This window comes from Vicia villosa, linkage group LG3 (genome assembly GCF_029867415.1).
Source record: "Vicia villosa cultivar HV-30 ecotype Madison, WI linkage group LG3, Vvil1.0, whole genome shotgun sequence".
NCBI lineage: Eukaryota > Viridiplantae > Streptophyta > Magnoliopsida > Fabales > Fabaceae > Vicia > Vicia villosa.
Window position 1 is genome coordinate 133,181,384 of NC_081182.1, and position 17,591 is coordinate 133,198,974.

The window sequence follows — 17,591 nt, forward strand, 5'->3', positions numbered from 1 at the left end:
TATTTCCTTTCCTTGTATTTCCCTTCCTTGTAATGTTCCTTTTCTAATTCAATAAAGCATATTTATGGAATTTCAAGTCTTATATGTATAATTCCGTGGCTATTACAATTTCTTCCATTTTCTTGAGCCATAATAAAAAATTTTACTCCAAAACGATAAACGCATAACCCCACACTTTCGAGAAGTACGAAGTTACTCAAATAATTAACACATAGAAATCACAATAAAGATTCAAGACAATACCCTTATTGTCCCGACACTCTAAAACCCCCAAGTGTGCGTAACCGATTTGAATACCCTTTATTACAAAACCATCGACTTTAATTTTTGAAGTAACCCTTAGTAGTTTATTCTAGCAGTCGGCACCGTCTTAGATACCAACCACGCAGAGAGTCGATGAATATAAGTGTATGATCCTTATAATAATAATTATGTGCTTAACCGCTAATAAGAAATGTGCCTACTAAGTAACGTGATCCTCACAAGATCATTTAACCTAACGGTTACAAATCTCAAATACAAAGGATTTAAAAACTCATTGTTGATTGGTTCAGAAGTTATCTGGTACTGAACTTGGTAGGAAGGACTATTGTCCGATTCCCCACAATCTACAAATGAGCGCTAAGGAGTATACCACATAAATGTGCTAGAACTCCATAAGAAGGATCATAGTCACTAACCGACTACTCTGCTATGTGCGTGTCAAGATAATGGGCTTAATGTGATTGCGCGTGAATGAAAAGGGTAAAACATGATGACGAGTCAAGGTCAAGCTATAATGGCATGATTTGGATTGGTATGCACGCTAGGAGTTGTCTAGTGCCGCTACTATAAGTTTATTGCTAGGATCTGCTACATTATTTTCAAAACAAGAACACTATGTAGTTGAGTATGACCGAACGACGTGGTGGAAGCGTATTTCATTTCGCTGTCCTCCTATCTTTATCTTATTATTTTGCTTGAGGACAAGCAAAGGTTCAAGTCTGGGGGAGTTTGATAACACGATTTTATATCATATATTTAGCTTGAAATCCGTAGATATTTATAGCATTTTCAGTTTATTATATTGTTTTATTACGATATTATGCGAGTATTTGCTTTGTTTCAGGTTTTACTCTCTTATTGAGACTATTTGTGAAAAGGAGAGGAAATGGAGCTAAAATGACCACTATTTGTGCCTAAAAGATGAGAAAAGGGGTGCTGAAGTGAAAAAGAGGTGCAAAAAGGAGACCCAAATGTGCAAAGCCATGACCCAGCCCACGAAGGATCAATTGTGCGTGGCCCAATTCATCCAAGCAAGTGGAGACGCACGTCTCCAACGTTCTTCTGCCACGTCACCAAGAGGAGACGCCCGTCTCCAGCTCTCCCTATATTTACTCCACTTGAGACGCATGTCTCAAGTCGTGTGCTGAGTCTCCCTAAAGAAGTGGAGACGTGCGTCTCCAAGCCCCAGTCTGAGAAGTTCCTACTTTCATGCATTCCAACTGCAAAGGCTCGCCTATAAATAGAGGGAGCCACTTCACTTCAAACTGTCCGATTTCCTGCTAACGAAGTGCTGCCGAAATTGTTCCCCGATTGCTATTTTTCTTCCTGCTTTCATTCAAACAGTCTTATTTTCTCATAACAATTTCTACACCGGAAATTGTTGTGAACCTTGTATAAATCTAGCCTTACGTTAGATTTATCGTTTTAATTCCTTGTTTTTAATTTCTGTCCGTTTAATTCCGAAGAACGATCCAGCCAACCTGTGGTGGAGGTTCATACTTCAAGATTCAATTGCAAATTTATTTTATTCAGGTTTATTATTTACCGCCTTTATTTATATTATTATTGCATGATATATTATATGCCATTTAACATGCCTTTTATTATAAACCAAATTAATTTATGCATGCTTAACCGTATTAATATGTCTGGCTAATTAACTAAGATATCGGTATGTAAAGTAAGTTAACTGTGGGATCCGAAATAAATTGGCTTAATTATATTTTATTAAATATCACTTGTTTTTGGTTTGTATGTCTAATTTAATTAGTAAGTCTTAAAACCAATAGAGCGAAAGTTTGAGGGGTTAAGACGGTCAAAGGTTAAAATCAATAGAGCGAAAGTTTGAGATCTTTAACTGGATAGTAGACATAGGACATTAGTTTTAAGGATGGCGAAAGCGTATTAAAACTAATTAGAACTTATTTATTTTAAAAAAATGTTTTTACACCCGAGCGGGATGGCGAAAGCGTACGTTAGGGATATTAGCATGTTCCGAGTCAACAGAGCGAAAGTTTGAGATTAGGGGATTTAAATAGATAACGACTTCATAAAACAAGCATTTTATTAATTACGTTGTTTCCAAAAAGCTTTTCTAAAATCTAATGGGATGGCGAAAGCGTACATTACGAGTTAGGATAGTAATCTAAATCAACAGAGCGAAAGTTTGAGAGGAGGATTTTTAATCAATTGAATTAATAAAGATTTTTAATCGAATTATGCATTAGCTAATGGACCTTCGGATCGCCTTAAGTTAAACGAAATACATACTGATATCTTTCTATTATTATATTTCTTAATATTCACAATCACTTTCCCTTAGGAACAATCAAAATATTAGTAGCCTTAGCTTTACATAGTAACCTTAGATAACGGTAGATCGATTCATAGTCCCTGTGGATTCGATATCTTTTAAAACTACACGACACGACTGTGCACTTGCAGTCATCAGATTAATAGACACGTAAAGTCGCGACCAGGGGGGTACGAAAGCGCTTTCAAAAAGCGCTCTTATAGGGGGGGGTACGAAAGCGCTTTCAAAAAGCGCTCTTATAGGGGGCTTATGAAAGCGCTTTCAGAAGCGCTTTTAAAGGGGGGGGTACGAAAGCGCTTTTACCCTAAAATGCGCTGGTAAAGACAGGGCTACCAGAGCGCTTTTTAAAAGCGCTTTCATAGCTGTTTCGTTAATTAAAATTTTTAAAATCAAAATAATAGCTGTTTCATAATCCCTAATTCTTCTTTCACTGCCATCGCTGCCCAGAACGAAGAAACGAAGAACCATCGCTGCCCAGAACGAAGAACTCCATAAAAAATCCATAAGAACTCCTCAAAACCGTATCTCATCCTCAAAACCGCAACACTTAATCTCCATAAAAACTCCATTGCTGCCCAGAATACGAAGCCAGACGAAGAAGAAACCCTGCCCAGAAAACGAATACGAAGAGAAGACGAAGGTACACGATTTATAGTTCTGTTTTTGACATTTGAAAGATTAGTGTTTATAGGTATTTTATTCAAACCTTTCAAAAAAGACAGTGTATGTTTCTTTAGAAATAATGCATTTTTGTGTTCTCTGAGTGATGCTGGGATGGAATAAACCAATGAATATATATTGTATTCAGGGACAATGTAACATAACTGTATAGTTCAGCTTGTGTACCCATTCAGCTTGAGAGATTACTATGTCGTTATGCTGCCGAATCGATATGTTTGTTGCTGTGAAAATTCTGTTTTTATCTTTGAAAATTTTGTTTATGAGCAGTCATTTGTTGATTTGTTGAAATAGGTACATGCTCTTCTAAATTGATAATTTTCTTATTTGGGTTTTTTTGTCGTTGTGTGTGTAAATTGGCATACTATTACTTTACCTCTTCCATCAATTTTGCAGAACGTGAATTTACTATATCTAACCACATAGGCATGTTGTAGTATCTCGATGTTCATTCATCTATACATGATTTTACAAAATTTAGACATTAATCTACATATAATTTAATAGCTGAATTTTAAATATGTTTTAAATAACATTATTGAAGAACTACATAATGTGATGGAGTATCAATTTGTTTGAGTTGTATCAATATTTGAAGGCTAGACCTTGGGTTTGTTAAACTTGCATTGTTTAAATAATTGCTGAAGATGTAACCATGCTATCTTTGAAATTGGTGTTATAACTGTTTCCTTTCTGTGTTATATAGGTTAGTGTATGTCCAGCGATGGTTTTAGGTTGTAGTTTGTGCTACAGTTTGCATATAGTTCCTTCACTTTTATGATATTTGTATTTAACTGCATCGTGTGTGTGTTTAATTTTACAGTTACTTTGAAGTCTCTGGTTTCTACTTGTACAACACCGATTCAAACCTACCCATCTCCCACATCAAGTCTAACTCAGGTTACTATCCCTTTCTTCTTGCTTATAGTTTGTTGTTTTCTGCTTATAGTTTATTGTTTATGGTTCTATTTAATATCAATTTAGTGTCTCTCAACCAGTTTTTTGGTTTGTGGACTTATATTACCTTGAAATAAGGTAATGTCTTCTTTAAGAAATCGGGTATTCTGATTAGGTATTCTGATTAGGTATTCTGATTAGGTATTCTATTATTCACACTTTATAAGATCTCATTAGGTATTCTGATCAAGACATAATGATGATAGTTATTTATTATCTTGACAGAATTCCTTAGTACCTGGTAGAGAAACCAAGAAGCATTTGTTTAGCTTAATTAAGACATGGATAAGACATGGATGAATTCAAACCGATTGTCGAAAGAGTACGAGAAAGGGGTATGGGAATTCGTTGAGTTTGCGGTTGCGCACTCCGAAGACCCGATTCGAATGCCGTGTCCTTGCTTGGGTTGCTGTTATGGGGATAAGGTTGACGGGAATAAGTTGGCATCACATTTACTACGGTTTGGAATTGATAGAAGTTATACATGTTGGACAATGCATGGTGAGAAAAGTAACGGGAATGCTGAGTCGAGGTGTAATAGGAAGTATGCATCAAACGACGATTGCACAGACACATACGATTGCGATTGAGTCGAAGAGATTGCAGAAGCGCTTGAAAAAGATCTTGAGGATTGTCCCAAAATGTTCGAGAGGTTGGTAAGCGATGCAGAGAAACCGTTGTATGATGGTTGTTCAAAATTCACAAGATTGTCTGCGGTGTTAAAGTTGTACAACTTAAAGGCGGACAATGGATGGTCGGATAAAAGTTTCACAGAGTTATTAGCCCTTATGAAAGATATGCTACCAAAGGATAATGTTCTTCCCAATCTAACGTATGAAGCCAAAAAGATGTTGTCCTCTATTGGCATGAGCTATGATAAGATACATGCATGTCCAAATGATTGCGTTTTGTTTCGAAACGAGTATGCAGTGTTGAATGAGTGTCCTAAATGCGGTGCCCCTCGATATAAGAAAAAGTTGTCTCCTGCCAAAGTCTTATGGTATTTTCCTATAATTCCGAGATTTAGACGCATGTATCATAGTGAGACCGATTCAAGACACTTGACTTGGCATGCAGATGAAAGAATTATTGATGGAAAGTTGCGACATCCGGCAGACTCACCACAATGGATGAAAGTTGATACTGATTATCCTGAATTTGGAAAAGAAGCAAGAAACATCCGCTTGTCATTGTCTACTGATGGAATGAACCCGCATGGTATTCAAAGTATCTCGCATAGCACATGGCCTGTGATTCTTATGATTTATAACCTACCTCCGTGGCTATGTATGAAGCGTAAGTACATGATGTTATCTATGCTAATTTCTGGGCCTAAACAACCAGGGAATGACATAGACGTATACTTGGCACCCTTAATCGAAGACTTAAAGTTTTTGTGGGAGAACAGTGTGGAGGTTTACGATGGGTATAGGAAAGAAAGTTTCAACTTGAGGGCGATGTTGTTTGGAACAATTAATGATTTTCCAGCATACGGAAATCTATCCGGGTACAACAATAAAGGTCAAAAGGCGTGTCCTGTTTGTGAAGATGAAACCGATACGACACGATTGGAGCTTTGTCTGAAGAATGTCTTTCTCGGCCATCGTAGATTCTTAAATTCTAATCATCACTACCGTGGGTGGAGAAAAGAATTCAATGGAAAGGCCGAACATCGTACAACCCCGCCTTTTTTGTCAGGTGATCAAATTTTTGAAAAGGTGAAAGATATGAGCACTCAGTTTGGCAAGCCTTTTGCACATTCACTTGTCAAGGGTGGTGGAAGAAGAAGTCAATTTTTTTTGAAATTCCATATTAGAAGTCGTTGTACGTAAGACATTTCCTGGATGTTATGCATATTGAAAAAAATGTATTTGACAGCGTCATAGGTACGTTACTCAATATACAAGGAAAGTCTAAGGATGGCCTTAACATAAGGAAGGACATGGTAAACATGGGAATGAGAACTGAATTGGGACCCGTGACGAAGATGGTAAACATGGGAATGAGAACTGAATTGGGATCTCAATAGGGTAGGGTACAAAGATGAGCCTTTCATTCTAGCCTCTCAAGCTAAACAAGTGTTCTATGTCAATGATCCGACAAGTACGAAATGGTCTATAGTGCTTTTATCTAACAAAATAGTTGATGAAAACATTGAAGATCAAGGTGATATTGGTGTTGGCATTGAATCTTGTACAAGAAACGATCAAAATGAGAATGAATCTTGTACTAGAAATGATCATAATGAGGGTATTTGGATCAATCCAACCGTCCGCGTTGTTAAGAGACGCGTAGAACACAATCCTACCAAGAAAAGAAAGAGACGTTAGTGATAAAGGTAATAGTATACATATTCCGACTAATTTGCTTTATTCAATTTGTACCGGTTGTTTTATTCAATAGTATACTTATTCAATTTTGGTGCATATTCTCGTTTTTGTACATAACTTTTGAACCATGTATCCGTTTGTCGACTTCTTTACATGTAACTATACTATTTTGACGATTCCGGAGCTGCTCATGTAGTTATCATTACATTTCTGGACTGTTTTTTTATCGGTTTTGCTTCTGCCTGTAATCAAAAGTCGGGCTTAGGGTCTGAATTTCGGAAAACCGACTTTATTTTTGAGTCCGTGGGGACGTTTTACCATAGCCATGTAAATTTCGTTCAATTCCGACAACTTTCTTTTTTGACGCTTATTTTGATTTCACCGATTTCGTTTCCGATTTACTTGTACATGCATGGTTTGACTTCCATTCGACTTGTATAGATTGTTATCTTATTAATAGTGTACTAATGTGCTTTAGTTTGTTTGATACAGGTTCAATGGCTCCGGATAGAGATGCTCCACCTGGAAACTCACAAGAAAGAGATGCTCCGGATACAAATGCTCCACCTGATACTGAAGCAAAAGAAGTTGCACGAGGCATCACCATTATGAAGGGAATCATTCGACTTAGAGACCACGGATTAGTATACCATTTGGAATGGAATTCTGATAACCAACCAATTGGTCGTAATTCTGCAAAGTTGACAAGCTATATTGGTACACTTGTTCGTATGCATATTCCAGTCTCCGTAGCTAAATGGAATCTGAAAAACGAAGAGTTGGATGCGAAAAAAAAGCGATTTGGGACGAGCTTCAGGTATCATATATGGTTGTTGTTATTATCTTGACGATAAATTGTTTAAATTACTTATACTAACACACTATGCGTATGTTTTTTTGCAGAGCACTTTTGACATACCAGATGAGCGTAGACGCTACATACTTAGTTTGGCCAGAAAAAGATATAGAGGGTGGAAAGCTTTTTTGACAAACACCTATCTTAAGGATAAAGATGGAAACTTTCTTGAAGAGGCACCGGGACGGCCAAAAAAGTATGAGATCTTCATTGATGAAAAATATTGGGTTGAGTTTGTAAATCAAAGAGATGAAGATTTTCGAAAAAGGAGTGTCACAAATAGTGCGAGAGCATCAAAACCCGCGTATCCATACAAAAAAGGGCGTTTGGGATATGCACGCTTAGAGGATAAAATTGTAAGTAAATAGAAATGCGTTTTAATTAATTGTCTAAATGTGTTTTATTTGACGATTTTATCATTTGTGTCAAAGCATAGTTAGAGGAGACTAAAAGTGAGGAAACCTCACTTCCTGTACATGTGTTGTGGAAGGAAGCTCGTGTGGGCAAGAATCAAACTGTCGATCCCGGTGTTCAGAGAGTTTATACTGAATGTGTAAGTATAATACTGTGTCTTTAATTAAATCAAATGTTTTTTAATATATAAATGATTTTTTATCTCCACTAATAATTATTGAAATGTAAATGAATTACAGGAGACCTTGTCGCAATCGGTGTCCACCGGTGAGGACCAGGATGATAGGAGCGTACTTAGTAGAGCACTAGATGCTCCTGAGTATCCCGGTCAGGTGAGTGGTAAGGGTCATGGTGTAACTCCAACCTCTTTTTACAAGCATCCTAGGAGAAGAAATCCTACCAATCAAGAAGTGTTGCAAAAATTGCAGGAATTGCAAGCACAAGTCTTTGAATTGCAAAGAGATAAAGATATGTATATGAGAGAAAAGTGAAATACTACATTGGTGAAAGAAACTAGTGATAAAGCTAGTTTCAACTGTCAAAGAAAACTTCCCGAGGTAATTATAAATTTCTTTTCCTTACAAATTGTTCTATTTTGTTAACGATAATGACTTTATATTTACTATTGGTTTAGGGCATTTCTTCTTGCCAACTATACTTATCGTCACCGAATTATCGCCTAGTTGGCAAGGGAAAAGTGCACAACACTGTGGGAGATTTACTTCACCATAGACCGCTCCCGGATGGACACCTGAAAGTATCAGTTGATGTTGTATTAGATCATGATGCGGTGCTACCGGTACCTGACATGGTCTCAGAGACAACATTGATGCGAGATGCAATAGGGTCATTTGTTGCACGGCCCTCGGAGCTCATTATCATTGGTGAAGAGGTATATTGAAAACCATTATGAATCATTTAGTTTTCGAATTTCAATTCTGCACCGTTACGTTAATTATTTTTTACATTTTAATTTTAGACTGCTCCTACAAAACCCGCAATTAAGGGCAAAGGGATTTTACAGGAGGAGAAGTCTGTTGCATCACTAAAAGAGGTACATTTAAGGTGTTAATATATAATTTGAATCTAAAACTGCATGATTTTATATTTTATCGATCGTTATATGATTTTTAGGCATCTGCTCGGGGGTCACAACAAGTGACACAGGAAGTTCGTAGCGTACCACCTAAGGGTCCTCCGAAGCAAGCGGCAAAAACAGGTGGTGCTTTTGTGCCTCGATACCAGACGACGCTCGGAACACTTGTTGATATGTCCGATTTGAAGGAAGGTGCTCTCCGTCAAATCAATATGGATGAAGGTATCTTTGGTGTTGAATTCATGTCACATATTGCAATAGATGACTTGGAAGAGATTTTTACGCAAGAACAACTAGGCGTCGCTAATATGCACTCGTACATCCGGTAATATTCACTCATCCGATATATTATTTAATTAGTCGAACAATTTATTTACACATTATGTTTATTATGTTTTTCACTCAACCGGTAATATACACTAATATGCACTCATACATCCGGTTATTCACTCATCCGCTAATATGTTTATAATGTTTTTATTTAAGGTTGTTGCATGGCAGAGTGTTGCGCGGGACTGCATTGTCAAACAAATTCTGTTTCGTGTCTTCCGCCCATTTCAACGGAATGACAATTGCTTCGGAACCGGAATCAGTTAGACAGCGCTTAGTCGATAGATTCATGTCATCCGGCAATACAGAAAGTCGATTCTTTGGGCGTATAATACCCGACCAGTAGGGTTAGTTTCTCATTCTTGGTTCATTTAATCTTTGTTTCTTTTGCGTATCAAAATTTTCATATAACCTATTGTTTTAATTTATAGAGCACACTGGTTGTTGCTTGCTATCAACCCGATAAGAGAAGTGGTATATTTTCTGAATTCGGTAGATGGTGAGTGGAGCAATTATCCGGCTATGAAGGAAATTATTGATTTGTAAGTGGGATCGTTCTAAATATTCTTGTATATTTATATATTTAATTATTTGTGAGATTGATCTAAATATATGCTTTTATATTTTTGTTAGATCAATACAAGTGTTCCGAAGTCAACGAGACGCACAAGTATCCCAGACTAAATCAAACAACATTACTTGGATCAAAGTGCAGGTACATTATTTTTCACAATTTTGCTTATAATATTTATGCTACTTGATAAAACAAGACAACTATAAAATCTTATTTGTTTTTCTATGTAGTGTCCGATACAGCGAAACAGTTCAGACTGCGGATACTTTGTTTTGAGGTTTATGAAAGAAATCCTTCAAATGAATCAATTAGAGATTCCAATCACGGTATGGATTTATAATTTAATTAGATAACTTCTTATAATTTATTACATTTAACTAAATCATTCATATTATGTTTTTATTCTGTAGTACTTTGACGAATTCCGTGCTGCTTCTTACACGAGACTTAAGTTGGAAGAAATCAAAGAGGATTTGTGTCAATTTTATATTCATCAGCTATTCATGTAGTAGGATTTGTGTCGATTTGAAGAGAATATTATAGTACTCTAGGATATATGGTTACTAACTTTGCTCATATTGTTGCCAATTAATATTTGAAGTATAATATTGTTGATGTTAGAGATTTAGTTTGTTTGACATAATGATGTATATATATATATATATATAATTTTGGATATTATAATGGTATTATATTAGTATATATATAGTCCTACCTATGGTTGAAAATATATCGTCGAAAATATATTACAGGTCGAAAATATTACAGGTCGAACTGGGAGGCTGAAATTACAGGCTGCACTTTAAAATACCTCATTTAGCAACGACAGCGCTTTTAAAAAGCGCTCTTAAAGGTCCACATACGAAAGCACTTTGTTACAAAAAGCGCTGCTAAAGATTAAAAAAAAGAAAAAAAAAACGCAACCTACCAAAGCGATTTTGGAAAAGCGCTCTAATAGGGGGGGCTACCAGAGCGCTTTTTCCAGCAAAAGCGCTCTTATAGGGGGTCTACCAGAGCGCTTTTTCCAGAAAAAGCGCTCTTATAGGGGGGGGTCTACCAGAGCGCTTTTTCTGGAAAAAGCGCTCTTATAGGGGGGTCTACCAGAGCGCATTTAAAATCGCTTTCGTTACCTACGCCAGCGCTGGCTTTGGCAGCGCTTTAAAGCGCTGTTAAAGGCCAAAAAAAGTGCTTTTGTATGTCTTCCGTGTTGTAGTGCCTCCGGCACCGGTCTACCATTATCTTCCTCCTTAAAGAAATGAAGGAAATGATTTCTAACCTCTTCCTTAATGTTGTCAACACCTTCCACCCTTCCCTCTTTACCTTCCAGCGATGTAATCGTTACCCAATGATTAAGAATCAAGTTGCCAACAGTAGAATAATTCAACAACAACAAAGATCAATGGGGGACAATCTTCTATTTTAGCATAGGTCTTAAATTCTAATTTTTGGGAACTAAATAAGATCATGACAATATTACATAAATAGGATAATTATTTAGTTAATTTATTTAACCATGGCAATATATTCACACCATGTAGTAATGAAGACCACGAGTGTACTGCATGGTTTTGTACAAACTCTTCCCAATTCTTTCTGATGCTCAATAATTAACACTCTAAAAAGAAAACAACACGATTAGGTAGCAAACTAAACCCAAGGCATAATAACAGTTATATGAGTTGTATTTTTCTTTCACTACTAGAAATACACGTATTACCTGCGGAATTTCCTGCGGAAAAATTTCCGCAGGTTTACCTGCGGATTTTCCTGGGACTTTCTTAAATAAAATAAATCTTACTGCGGATCTTGAATTGGCAGAAAATTCCGCAGGAATACCTGCGGATTTTGCTGCGACTTGTATATTTCAAACATAAAATGAAACTATAATGCAAAATTCGCAGGTAAATCCGCAGGAAACTTTCCTGCGAATTTTGCTGCAGATATCAATTCTATTACAGAATCCGCAGGTAATTCCGCAGGAAATTTTCCTGCGGATTTTGCTGCAAATTTAACTATTTTCTTAAAATAAGTAATTTTTGTCTAAATTTTTTTTAAAAATTAATCATTATATTTAATTGTTAATTATTTGATATTATAATATTAATTAATGATTTAATGTGAAAATTGTTATTTTTAAATTTTCATCTTAATTTTTTAATGAAATAAAAGGTATAAAATATTTGAAAAATAAAATTAATAAAAGGTATTAAAAATTTTGAGAATGGGTATCAAAGATTTTTTTTATAATAATCAATTTTTTAAAAAAATACATAAGTAACTCACATTTCAAAAATATTACCTTAATAATCATGTTTGGCCATTCTATATTGCGACTCCTAATTTTTTTTTAAAATTTTAATAATCCAGATTCAACATTAAAACATTTTACCGCGGATAATTACTTTTTTTTTTAAAAGTATGTGGCGCCATATGAAATTGCGACTACATGAAAAATACCCACAAACATGGTTGATGATTTTTCAATGCATCCCATAGATCTTTTATACCCTAAGGCTATGTTTGGGAGTTTGGAGGGGAGGGGAGGGGAAGGCTTCCAAAAATGAAATTTTAAAAAAATATAGGAAAATATTTGACATTTTTTGGAAAAATAATTTTGTTTAGAATGATAAAAGAGTCCTTATCATTAGTAAATTTTTAATTTTTAGAATACTATAACAACCTAAAAGATATTTGGAAAATTTATGTAAGCCATTCAAAACCCTCCAAAACCCTCCTTCAATACAATTTTTGAGTTCCCTCATTTTATGGGGTTTTTGGTTTTATGAATAAACTCAAACCCTCCAAAACCCTCCTACCCAAAATCTTTTTATCCTTTTCATCCAATTCTTCTTATTTTTCAAAGCCCTCCCCTTCCTTCCCCTCCAAACTCCCAAACAGCGCACAAAATTTCATTTATGTCTCCAGCTTCCGAAGATACATCTCCCCGGAAATATGAGTTATCCAAGCTGAACCATACTGGAAATGCTTCAAGTTTAAACGATTAAACAAAGGCCTAAGTACTTCAACTCAACTATAACAAAACCAAACAAACGTTTGGAGTTCGCTCAAAACAAAAACCTTCATAACAGAGAAATTGCGGAATCGCTCTATCATCGGCCACGTTTGGAGTTGACCAAGCCATCACCCGTTACAGTTTTCACCATGATTAATCTTCTTCGCAACGATCTACTCTCACAATCGCAACCACCGATCGAATCTCTGAACCCTAGCTTGTACTTTTCCCCTTTCAACTCAGGTAAATTCATCTGATCTTGTTAATTTCTGTTTGACGATTTTGATTTCTACTGAATCAAGGTGTTTGTTTTGAGCCACAATGAGTTAGATTGATTATAAACTTAGCTTATTTTTGTAATCAAGGTGTTTGTTGAAATGCCATAATGAGTTTACTTATGTTATATTGATTATAAACTTAGGTGATTTTTGTAATCAAGGTGTTTGTTCAAATGCCACAATGAGTTTACGTATAGCAACCTTTGGTTATAGTATACAACTTTCTCACTTTTTGTATTCTTGTTTTTTTATCTGTTTCCCTCTTTGCAAAAAACACTAAGTGCAGATATGAGAGCTTGCGCTTAAATAGGCTTAATGGTATAGCTAAGGTTCTTGGAGTACTTGCTTCTGCTGGAGGAGCTTCAATCATTACCCTATACAAAGGACCAACAATTTATGCTCCAGAATCACCTTTAGCAGTACATCAGGGACAATTCTTGTCTCTATTTGAGGACTTCAATGGGAAAAACATGAACTTGGGTGGCATTTTTCTCTTTGGTCACTGTTTGAGTTGGTCTGGTTGGATTTTGATGCATGCATTTGTTCTGAAAAAAATTCCAGCACAACTCACTGTTTCTGCTTTTACTTGCTTATTTGGTATTGTGCAGTTTGGGACGATTGCAACATTTCTTGAGAAGGATCCCAAAGCTTGGCAGCTCAATTCCTTTGAAGAGGCCTATTGTATTTTGTACTCGGTTCGTAAATCAAACTTGATTGTTCAATCTGATATTTCACTACAGTATATGAATTCGGCTCGTCGTTTTTTCTGTATCAGGGAGTGGTGATTTCAGGAGTGGCAGCAACAATACAAATATGGACTATTAGAAAAGGAGGGCCAGTGCTTGCTTCAATTTATCTTCCCTTACAGACATTCCTGGTAGCTTTTTCTAATATTTTTCAAGTAAGTCAATTACTCTATTTAATGAAAAGCAAACAATTTTAGTCTCGGCATTTGAGATTGATTAATGTGTCACATAGTTACTGCAGGGACATGTTAACCATTTGCTTAAACTTGATGGTGCAAAGGATAGGTTGCAACTCTTCAAGGCTGATTTAGTAGAAGAATGTTCTTTTGACTCTATTATTCACGACTGTCACGGGTCTTTCATATTGTTTCACTGGCTCGTTTTGTTGTTGACAACCCTCATGTAAGAGCAACAAGTTTCTTGAGATAAAGAAATACATCTCTACATTAAACACGAGAAAAAAATAAAGCTCACTATTTAAGTTTTCTCTAACAGGATGTTTTTCGTTAGAGAGAATTAGGTACTTAAAGTAATATGTTGATTAGATATTTGTCTGGATAGGGCATTCAATTTTATGTGCCTCTATAAGAGTCTAGATATTTGTATCTGATCTTTTGATAGTTGCCAATTTATTAAAGGTGTGTAAGTTAGACAAAAATAAAAATGACTCGAGAGAAACTAGTAGGTTAGTAATAAAAATGATGTCGCGCTATCTCTATCTGAAATCGGTTGTTCTGATCGGTGCACCTTACAGCTTTTGTTGAAGTTATTGGTATTGTTAGCAGTGACAAGTCCATCCAAGCTGAGTTATGGACCAACTTTGGCGATGAAATTGGTATTGTTTTGTTATTCCCTTTCATAATTGGTTGTTGTATTGATTTTGAGACATGTCTATTAAAATTAATGGAATCATTTTTTATTCACTATTATCCTTGTAAGTGAAGTTTCAATTTTCTAAGCATGTAAAGCTGTGGTTTCAGATTTTCATTTACATGTTGGCAGATATGTTCAGCTACCATAAGCTCTGTCAGCTTGCAAATGGAGAATTCAAACACTTGTTCCTGTGACTTGAGTTACAACAACCTTATCTCACTATCAGATGCGAATGGAGGATTTAAACAAAGGTTTTTGTTTTAGTGGTAACCACAGCTCAACACGTTGCTTCTTCTCACACAGTCCTATAAAGTTCTAAATCAAGTAACCGAATATATTCACTTGGATTGGCTCAGTCCCTTATTGATCATTGTCTTTCTTCTTCTGCTTCCAGTTATTTCTCACCAGAGAGACAATGACATCTTCAGTAATTGAAAATGGACACGATGAGGCTAAACACGAACCGTCCGATTTGATCGCTGAGAAAATGAATCATGCGGTTGTGAATCTTTTGCTTCCGAATGAAACGTTCTTGAAAGCTGCGATTTCTCTGAAAGACGAGGTATGTGTTGATAGATTGTACTAGTAGTTCATAATGGAATTGATTTTGAAGAGTGTTGGTTAACTTGTGGTGGAATTGTTGTGGATGCAGGTGGTGGAGGTAAATTGGAATCGGCGGGAAGTGGTTGATCCGACGGTGTATACCGGTTTGCTTGGTACGGCTTTTACTTGCTTGAGGTCGTTTGAGGTTACCGGTTGCCGTGAGGATTTGTTGTTATGCTCGGAGATTATTGACATGCGTGTCACTGTCGCACGTGCCTCCCTCAGGTACTTTTTTAGTTGTAGTATCATTATCACTTTAATGCGTGTGTTAATTGTGTGTGAATTGATTAATTATATTTTAATAATTCATTACAAAATTGATTGTTCATACTTGCATACACAGCTTTTTGCTTAAACTATGAATTTCTTTAATAAAATAAATTTCTATTTCTTATCATTTTCCATTTTATCATTAATTAATCTTTATAAATGGTAATAGTGTGAATGAAGTAGACACTGATTCAGTGACTATTATTGTCTTTTACTCTTAAACCTGCAATCTTAAGAAAAGATATTAAAATTGGTGTGATTGTTGCAGACACGTGACATTTTTGTGTGGTAGAGGAGGAGTATGTGCCCTTGGAGCTGTCGTTGCTAATTACATGGAGGAAGATCATATGGCTTTTGTGTTAGACTACTTGTTTTAGTGGTAACCATAAGCTCTGTCAGCTACTCAGCTTGCAAATGGAGAATTCAAACACTTGTTCCTGTGACTTGAGCTTTTTTACTTCTGTTTTCTTTAGAAATTTTGAGCTTTTTTTTTACCACAAAAATAATGAAGTAGCAAGAAATACTACTTGTTATTAACTTTGTAGTAGAATTTATAGTAACTTATTGTTTAATAAATTTGTCTTATTAAAATTCAAAACATTTAAATTTATAATCTTATTTTTATATTATGGTTATTTTAATATATAATTTACAATGTTTTAAAAATTTATTAAATTTTTTTTAATTTGAGATAGAAATTACCTGCGGATTTACCTGCGGATTGTTTCCTGCGGATTTACCTGCGGAATTAACTGCGGAACTTCCTGCCGAAAATATTACCCACGAAGGTTTTAGCTGGGGACATAAAACCGCAGGAAAATCCGCAGGAAACATGTTTCCTGCGGAAAATTAGTTAAAATTCGCAGGTAAATCCGCAGGAAAAAAGAGTATTTCTCATAGTGTTTCATGTCATCACCAAAAATGCTGCATTTTTTTATTACTTGAACATTAATTCAGTAAGAGTAATGTGAGTCATTTTGAGTTGTATAATAACAAGAAATTAACAGTAACAGTCTTGTGCTAGTGTAAGAGTGATAAATGCCGCAGGTAGAATAACAAACAATTAACATTCTTGTGTTATAATTCATTTTGTATTGCTTTGAGGATTTAAGAGTCACTGATGCATTTTAATTCATTTTTTAATAATATTTTTTTTTGAAAGCAAGAGATAAATATTATATTTCAACCACCAACAAGTTCAAAAGGTACAAAACCAAAAACAAAGAAAATTACAAACCGATTGAAACTTTAAGATAAGTAAAATAATGGGTTATTGCTAAACTCATAGAAATTACAATTGGAATGAGTAATTTTCCCAATGAACGACCACCTCCAAATTAGGGCCTTACAACTCCAAACCACGTCCCTCGAGTTCCAAGAAGCATTGTTGAAGACTATATCATTCCTACGAAGCCACAAGCTCCAAATAATAGCCAACCAAATGATTCCCTCCTTTCCTCTTTTGACTTTCTTATTTCGGCAGATTCTTGTGGTACTATTTTGAGAAGTGTTATTCCTTTTGCAATACACTTAGCTTATGGAAATAGAATAGCTCTTGCACCTGCTGTTTTAGCTAGTATTTACAGGGACTTGAGTTTACTGAATAACATCATTACAAAAAATGCAACAACAAGCATGACGAGTTTAAGAGTAACTATTTGGGCTCCTTTTCAATTGGTTCAAATATGGGCTTTAGAGAGGTTTTTAGCTCTTAATCCACGCCGTTATACAATAGGACATGGTTTACCGAAGGTGGCTAGATGGGGTGGAGTTAAAGTATTGGAAAATAAAAACTTGAAAAAGGACGTGGATATTGCCGGATTTGAAAATGGTTTTGTGTGGCAACCATACGAGAATTCGCCATGTGTTGAGGTTTTTAATGAAAGAGAAATGTGGAAATGTTATAATCCTTGTTTAGATGAAGAGTTACTGTCGTTTGCGCAGTGTTTGAGGGCATGTGAGTTGGTCGGTATCGGATGTAGAGAGAAGTATTTA

At 35.6% G+C, this 17,591-nt stretch overlaps 2 protein-coding genes across 2 annotated transcripts in view; both read left to right on the forward strand.

Moving 5' to 3' along the window:
- The window catches only part of LOC131658997 (protein WALLS ARE THIN 1-like), a 29,812-nt gene extending 13,821 nt beyond the window's left edge, over nt 1–15,991 (forward strand). Inside the window, exons 2-10 of the mRNA XM_058928243.1 lie at nt 11,715–11,780; nt 13,318–13,799; nt 13,880–14,005; nt 14,083–14,252; nt 14,605–14,685; nt 14,853–14,974; nt 15,118–15,285; nt 15,376–15,551; nt 15,865–15,991. Of these exons, the coding sequence (XP_058784226.1) occupies nt 11,715–11,780; nt 13,318–13,799; nt 13,880–14,005; nt 14,083–14,252; nt 14,605–14,614 (854 nt within the window). The 3' untranslated portion in view covers nt 14,615–14,685; nt 14,853–14,974; nt 15,118–15,285; nt 15,376–15,551; nt 15,865–15,991. The remainder of the gene's footprint in view (nt 1–11,714; nt 11,781–13,317; nt 13,800–13,879; nt 14,006–14,082; nt 14,253–14,604; nt 14,686–14,852; nt 14,975–15,117; nt 15,286–15,375; nt 15,552–15,864) is intronic.
- LOC131658998 (lanC-like protein GCL1) lies at nt 15,139–15,973 on the forward strand. The gene is made up of 3 exons (XM_058928244.1): nt 15,139–15,285; nt 15,376–15,551; nt 15,865–15,973. Exons 1-3 carry the CDS (start codon nt 15,139–15,141, stop codon nt 15,971–15,973), a joined length of 432 nt encoding a protein of 143 aa, XP_058784227.1.
- Nucleotides 15,992–17,591: the final 1,600 nt, after the last annotated feature.

What these genes read in the sequence shown, in the direction of transcription:
- LOC131658998 (XM_058928244.1), top strand. Translation starts at nt 15,139, where the DNA reads ATGACATCTTCAGTAATTGAAAATGGACACGATGAGGCTAAACACGAA. An exon ending in CGATTTCTCTGAAAGACGAG is followed by an intron (nt 15,286 to 15,375) that starts GTATGTGTTGAT and finishes TTGTGGATGCAG; the next exon opens with GTGGTGGAGGTAAATTGGAA. An exon ending in GTCGCACGTGCCTCCCTCAG is followed by an intron (nt 15,552 to 15,864) that starts GTACTTTTTTAG and finishes TGATTGTTGCAG; the next exon opens with ACACGTGACATTTTTGTGTG.